The sequence below is a fragment of the Humulus lupulus genome, chromosome 8 (assembly GCF_963169125.1).
Source record: "Humulus lupulus chromosome 8, drHumLupu1.1, whole genome shotgun sequence".
Lineage (NCBI taxonomy): Eukaryota > Viridiplantae > Streptophyta > Magnoliopsida > Rosales > Cannabaceae > Humulus > Humulus lupulus.
The window spans coordinates 26490853-26498977 of record NC_084800.1 but is presented as its reverse complement, the minus strand read 5'-3'; the positions used below and the strand labels follow the sequence as shown (position 1 = coordinate 26498977).

The 8125-nt window shown below is 28.9% G+C and overlaps 1 protein-coding gene across 1 annotated transcript; it reads left to right on the top strand.

Moving 5' to 3' along the window:
• The first annotated feature begins 1274 nt into the window (after window positions 1–1274).
• Window positions 1275–2433, top strand: LOC133796486 (chaperone protein dnaJ 8, chloroplastic). The gene is made up of 3 exons (XM_062234016.1): window positions 1275–1722; window positions 1823–1891; window positions 1983–2433. The coding sequence occupies exons 1-3, from the start codon at window positions 1498–1500 to the stop codon at window positions 2160–2162; spliced, it is 474 nt and encodes a 157-aa protein (XP_062090000.1). The 5' UTR covers window positions 1275–1497; the 3' UTR covers window positions 2163–2433.
• Window positions 2434–8125: the final 5692 nt, after the last annotated feature.

The following is an 8125-nucleotide window of genomic DNA, read 5'->3' as shown; positions in this document are numbered from 1 at the left end:
AAATATATAAAACTAAGTTTGTAACTAAAAGATACAATTTTGTTTTTGTAACTAATATATACAAAAATATTAAATTACATTAAACAAGTATGATATGTATATTTTTTAAATTGGAACTACTAATAATAAAGATAATTATATATTTTAAATGTATAATAATTTATATATGCATAAATATTTATTTAATATTAATAATTATATTCATTTTAAATATTTATAAGTAAAATAAATAAATTTATAATTATTATTATTAACATACAAAAAGTATGGATGAACTAATATTAGTGACGAGAAAAAGATAAAAGAAAAAATAACAGAAGTGTAAATAATGGAAAAAAAAGAATGAGATAAGTGAGATATTATTATCTATGTATAAATATATATTTATTTATTTTGCAGTTTATAAATGGCCGGTTAGCAAACAAAAATTACTTAGTTACATGTATTATATAAATATATATATAGACATCTATTTACGTATATAGATAATATATTAGTCTGAGTATTGGAATTGATAGCAAATAAATTTTAAGGGGAGCAAATATGTTATACGGCAAACAATAATAAATTTTACCGTAAATGTATAATTATTTTAGTTAACCGTAAAAAACGATATTTTTTTAATATTACCGTGAAGATTGTAATTTATCCAAAAAAAAATTGTATTGGTATAAATTTATAAATTTTGTTTACAAAAATAAAACTCTGTATTTACGCTTATGTCAATTCGTATTTTTGTAATTTTTTACAAATTCTGTAATTTTAATATGTTTGTGAATTTTCTTTAAATTAAATCTTGTTCTGGATAAACTTTTCTATTAACGAATAAACCAATCAATACGCACCACATAATCATTTCAATCTTCTAAGTTTCATCCATTTTATCATTCAAACTTATATTTAATTCCGAATTAAACGTTCAAAATATATAGAAAATAATACAAATTAACAGTCCTTAAATTCAAACTTACATATTTCCTCCTTTTTTTAAATAATTATAATAAAAAGTAGAAAATAATCAAAATAACAGTCCTTAATAAAGTTAAAATAAAAAATCCAAAACAAAAGTTATAATCTGACTCGGATCAACAGAGAATTGATAAGCACAGAAGCTCTTACTCTCTTATTTTGGGATTTTTATTTATTTAATTTTAAATTTGTAAGGGACACGTCAGCATGAAGGATGACCCAGTTGGATAAGGACTATCCACCCCACCCTCCACACCACACGATTTCTATAAATACACATGTTCCATCCCGTTTTTGAAAGGGTCTATTCTTATTCTATTCTCTCATTTCCCTTATTTCTTCCTAATCTATTTTTCTTTTTCTATTTAATTCATCGAATCATTGAGTCTAAAGCAAAGCTTCCCATCCAAATCAATCTCCCTTGCCCACTGATCCATCCAATCCACAGGTTTTGGTTTCTGGTTTTGAGATCGTCTAGATTTCTGATTTTTATTGGTATCTTTTTCTTCGTAATCTCTGAGAATCGCAATGGCTGCTGCTACTACTGGGCTTATCGGTCTTAATGGATCGTCTTGGATTCAGTTCAAGGAGAGTGATAAGAAGAGGTCTGCGGTGAACAGAGTTAGGGTTTGCCGAGCTTCTTATTCGTCGTCTCCTTCCTCTTCTGTAATGGATCCGTACAAGACTCTCAGGATCCAACCTGGTGCCTCCGAATCTGAGGTCAGGAAGGCTTTCAGGCAACTCGCTTTGCAGGTTCGATTTTTATTTTGATTTTTCTAATTTTTTAGATTTTTTTTTAAAAAAAAAATCTTTGGTTTTCCTTTTTCTTATTTTTTGATTGTTTGGATTACAGTATCATCCAGATGTGTGCAGAGGAAGCAATTGTGGAGTACAATTTTCCAGAATCAACGAAGCTTACGATGTAAATACTTACTCATACCTTTTAAATAATTAAAAATATATTTTATTTTTGGATTTATGAATTAATTTGGGATCATAATCTAAATATGCAGATTGTGATGAGTAATCTGAGAGAAGAAACAACAACGAGGGATTTATACGAGTCGTACGATCAAGGAATTGATGAACCGATGAGAGGAATGAACGATGATTGGGACATGTGGGAGGAATGGATGGGCTGGGAAGGAGCTGGAATTAGAGACTACACTTCTCACATTAATCCTTACATTTAAAAAAAAAATACCTAATTTGAAAAGAAAAAAAAACTGTGAATTTGTAAATGGGTCATCTGGATTGATCGAGTAGTTAAAATGGTGGGTCTAATATATTTTAAATATTACTATGTGAATATTAATATTAATAATAGTAATAATAATAATCCGATTTAAAGGATATTATTATTGAATGATTAAAATGATTGTAATCAAAATTGTGTACATATAGTTGGTGCTGAGTTTATGCGCTCGGCCCTGATAATTGAAAAAGTACACCAATTTCATTCTCTTTTTTTTATTATAATTTTCCGTTTATTACAATAATTATTTATTTTATTATTATGATGAATGGATGTTGTATTTATCGCAATATAGTATTGTTGTGATTGTTTTTTTGTTTTTGTTTTATTATTTGTTTATTCTAAACTTGGTTGGTGGAATTACTCGGCCAATAGTTTCCATTGACGTTGTTTTGGAATATAATAAAAAAAAAGGAAGATTATTTGAGGAAGGACCATTCATACTTTATTGGGTCCACTCCATTATTATATTTTTCTGTGACTGTGTTGAAAAGTAGAGTTTTTCCTGGTCTTTTCTTTCTTTTTTGGTACCATTATGGGACTGGACGGGAGTGAAGTGGATAAAGATGCTTCTATATCTATGTTATTTATTTGTTTATTATTAATAATTAGCATAACTCAAGTAAAATCAAAAGGTCTAAATGCGGATAATTCATAGGTGGATAATGATTGATTACCCTCTTTGGTTCCTTTAAACTCTTGAGGAATATTCGTTTGTTTTCATAACTTTCACCTGTATTATAGGAGATTAATTTGAGTGTAGAAAACTTTTTAAGTGTGAAACAAGTTAAAAGAACTTTTCATTTTGAAGAACAATATTATAGAAGTGGATGGATAAGATGCTTCTTTCTTTATTTCATGCTCTTTTTTTTTTCTTTCAATAATGATCATAGGATAGGAGGATAATGATTGATTACCACATTTGGTTTTTTAAGCTGTTGATAACTTTAGGTTAAGGATTTGTCATACTTATTCTCTTAACTTGACTATTATATTTGCCACAATTTTTAGTGCTATGCTCCAATGCATAATTATAAAAATGGATGCAAAAATTAATATTTCTTTAATACTTATTTGATATTTATTTAAAATATATAAAAAATAATACTTTTATTTTATATTTTATTGTTGGTAGTTAAAAATAATAATAAAATAATAGAGTAAAAACTCTAGCATTTAACGATGATAGATAAATATAATAATAAAATGATAAAAAATGACATAAAAGTAAATAAAAAAATGTATCATTTATGGTGATGCAAATTATGCATCATACTATATTCTAGGGGTACACAAAAAAAATGCTAATCCGCCCTACCGGCCCAACCCATCAAAATCCGCCTGCTTTGAACTCGCCCATTAAAATCTGTTGAATAATATAAGGTGGGTCCAACCCGCACCTATTACTTTATTTTTTTTATATATATTTTAATCATAATATAAACTTAAAAATACAGCCCATAAATGATTCATTAAAAATTATAAAGTTTGTGACCTTTTAACATTGAATTTTGAGATAAGAATCGTTGTATTCTTTATATTTATACATATATATATACATATTTATATAAGTTCAAATATTTAACTTTTTCTAATGAAAGCTTTCGTTGCAATGAGATTAATGGTAATAACTTAGTAATTGTATATAAAAACTTGTTTAGGAAAAATAGATGAAAAAATAAATAATGTTACTTGTATAGATTGTTTAAATATTAGTAAAACTTTTCATAATAAAACTCAAATTATTGAAATTATCAATGTGTGGATTGATAAGTTTAATACCATTTATAATTTGTATAATTTAGATAATTATTATACTAATTATTAAAAAAAATTATGAAGTTTTAAATTAAAGTTTAAGATATAATAATATTTTATCAAGTTATTATTCATAATGACATTGATGAGTGAAAAATGTATAAGTTTGAACTTTATAGTGTACAATTTTTTTTTTTTAAATATCATAAGTCGATAATTTTGAATTTTAAATCAACTCCACTCATCTATGAAAACCGCACAACCCATTAAAAACCACCCAAACTGCATACTTGTTGGGCAGTTATGAGTTGCATTTTTCTAAAACCGCAAAATAAAAAAAATCGCGCAAACCGCCCAAAACCCATCCATCGTGCACCCTTACAATATTGTTTGCCAAATTTGGTAAAATTTTTAGCATGTGCTAAATTTGACACAACTTGTGGCACGCCATTGAAGAAGCATTTCTGTAATGTGAGCTATATTTTAGCATTGCATCACTAATTTGGCACTCTGTTGTAGATGCTCTAATTTTATTCCAGAATACGTTTTTAAAAAGTGTATGGAATAGCTAAAAAAAGAAATTTTGTTATAGGCCCATACTTAGGGTCAATTTCCTTTGAAAAAAGGTTAATTTATCAAAGTTTAGTACAAATGAAATCACTAATAGCACAATAAGCTAATAAAATTTCACCATCTAAATTTATCCCATCAATAACCTCATCCTTGTGCAAATAGCAACAATTTCTTAATTCCTTAATGGCAAAGAAGTTTTGCCATTTCTACAATAAATCGTTGAAATATAGTCTAAAAAATGGTAAATACTTTTTATATATATGGGATATTGGGGGCAATAATACCCAAATTTTTTTAAAAATTACAATTTAATATCTATTTTTTTTGCAGTAATGATACATAAATCTACAATTTTGGTACAACCGTTAGTACTCACCGTTAAGTATCCACGTGATACATTTTTATACTCGTAAATTTAAGTATTAAAGTATAACTTTATAAATGATTTGAGTATTATCGCCACCAATATTCATAAATTCTTTAAATACTATAAAAATTATTTAAAATTTTAAAAAATATAAGAGATTATTAGAAACTAATTAATAAAACTAAAATTTGTAAATTCGAAACAACTCAAAGTAAAATTTAAACTCAAAATCATCCCTAAATCCATATTATTAATTAATTTTTAATAATCTTGTAGATTTTTAAAAATTTAAAATAATTTTTTATAATATTTAAATTTTTTTAATAATTTAGTCTAAAATCATCCCCAAATCCATATGTGTTACATGGATACTTAACGGGCAGTTAACGGTGAGTACTAAATGTTGCTCCAAAATTGTAGATTTAGATATTACCGCAAAAAAAAAAGTTGGGCATTGAAGTGTAACTTTTGAAAAGATTTGAGTATTATCGCCACCAATTAGACTAATGAAAATGTGTCACGTAGATACTTAACGGGGAGTTAACGGTTGCACCAAAATTATATATTTAGATATTATTACAGCAAAAAAAAAGGGTATTAATTAAAGTGCAAATTTTGGAAAAAAATTAGGTATTATGGCCGTCAATATCCCTATATATATAATAATGATCATTTCATACTTTCTAATCCTACTTATTTAGTACCTGTGACAAATTTAGTTAAAAAAATATGACTAGATTACCATATTTTAACGTTGAAATTAAATTTCTTTTGTTATTTTATTATTTTGAAAGGGTAAATACTCATTTGGTACCTGTGTTTTATCGAAATACACAATTGATACTCTATGTTTATAATAATGACCATTCGGTACTCTCTATTTTCAATTTGTACTGGTTTGGCATTGGGCGGGTTGGTCGGGTTATAAGGCATTTTTACCCGTCCAATGTCATAATCGGGTTAGCAAAAGTGACCCGTAACTTGCACAATTAAAAAAAAAAAAAATTTAACACGTCCAATAATTTGGGCTGGTTGGTCGGGTTAACCCGCCCAAACCGAAATGGTATTTTTTTTGGCGGGTTGGTCGGGTCAACCTGCCCAAACAAAAATGGTTTTTTTTATTTACATTTTTGTAATTTTTTTCTTTTAAATATTAGTACTAATAGTGCGAAGTTTATCTTTTTAAGCTTAAAACAATATTTTAAATTTATAGTAAAAAAATTAAAACAAAACTTAATTAATTTATATATTTATTTGAATATATTAAAAATAATAAATTCTTAATTGGGCGGGTTGATAATTATTTTCAACCCGCCCAATGTAACAATTGGGCAGTTTAAATTTTGGTCGGTTTATTCGGGTTGCGTTTTTTGGCGGTTTTTTCGGGTTGGTTTGGGCGAATTATTCGGGTTGGGCGGGTTGTAAAAATTTCTGTACAGCCTTAGTTTGGCACCCTCTGCTGGAATCTGATCAACGCAAAGTTCAAATATGACCATATTGCTCATTCTTTTAATGATTTTTTTGATTTTCTTTTGTATTTATTCCTTTAAAATTATTTTATGAATTAATAAAACAAAAAAAAATGTTTATAAGTTAATCAATGAAAAGTAATTGAAAATAAAATTTTAAATAAAAATTAATTAATTAATTTTAAAATAAAAATATGTGATAAAACAATTTTAATCGAATAAATAAACATAAATATTTTTAATTTCAAATATAGGTTTTTTTAAAAAAAAAAAAAACTAAAGTAATATTTTAAAATTGGGTTATTTGCGGCAATAATGCCTATGTAGTTAAGTTTTTTGTACTTAAATGCTTATGTAAAAAAAATTGCGGCAATAATGTCTACCGTTACGAATTTGGTGCAGCCGTTGGTCCCTGGCCGTTAACTCTCATTAGGGACCAACGTGTAGCCATGTGGCGGCACCTGATTGGCCCAATCATTTTTATTTTAATAAAATATTATAAAAATATATTTTTTAAATTTAGTTAATTAAAATTTTAATTTAAAAATATAAAAAATATATTAAAAAAAATTAAACTGATTATTAAAAAATAATGTCTTCTTCAACCTCATCTCCCCCCGACCCCATCTTCAACCTCTTCTCCCCCTGACCCCATGGGTTTTCTTCAACCTCACCTCCCCCGACCCCATGGGTTTTCTTCAACCTCTTCTCCCCTCGACCCCATGGGCTCCAACCTCCTCGATCCCCTCGACAAGCTCCGGTCCCCCGACCCCATGGGTCTTCTTCATATATATTCCATATGTAATACTATCTAAAATCTCTGTAGCTTTCCTTCTATTTTTATTTTTCTGGGTTGAATTGAGTTCTTTCAAGCTTGGGCGAGCAGGAGGTTCATACACGGTGAGTTTCATATATATTCTTCTTGTTTTTTTTCCCAGTCGGTTCATACACAATGAGGTTGGGCTAAATCTGAAGATGAGATCGAGGTTGGCAGAGAGAAGAAATTTCAACTCCCCCCGACCCCTGCCTTGCGATGGTCAACTGGTTTGGTTCGTGGTGTGATGGTCAATTTTCTCTTCCTCCCGTCCTTCTTCTTCTTCTTCTTCCCGTCTTCTTCTTCTTCTTTTCCAGCAGTAGATCTCGATTGCAACCTTGACTATCTAGGCAAAACTTTGATGGCCAGCGACAGATAGGTTCGAAGCTTTGGGCAAATCTTGATGACGACTGCAACTTTGACTACCTGGGCAAAGCTTTGAAGACCGGCGAAAAACGAGTTCAAAGCTTTGAAGATCTCACCCAGGCCTTCTTCTCCGGCCCCGTCCCTCATCTCGCCTAGGCCTTCTTCTCCGGTCCCTTCCCTCGTAGCCCTGCTCGCCCAAGCATAAGACCTTCAGATCTAGATAAAGAAAAATGAACCCAAACAACAAGCATGAAGAAGAAAAAGATCTTGAGTTTTCGGGTTCAAGCTTCTGGTTTGTGTGGGACAATTGGGAGAAGAGAATGAAAAGAAGAAAAATAAAATGAGGATTAGGATTAGGATTCGGGATGAACAAGAGGTAGGAAGAAGGGGAGAAAAAGAAAATAAAAAAATGTTTAAAATAGATTTTTTTAAAAAAATAATTTTTAAGGATTTTTAAAATATTTAATAAATTAAAATTAATTTGACCGAATCAGGTACTGCCACGTATACCCCTTTATACATTTAACGGCTCAAGGACCAACGACTGCACCAAA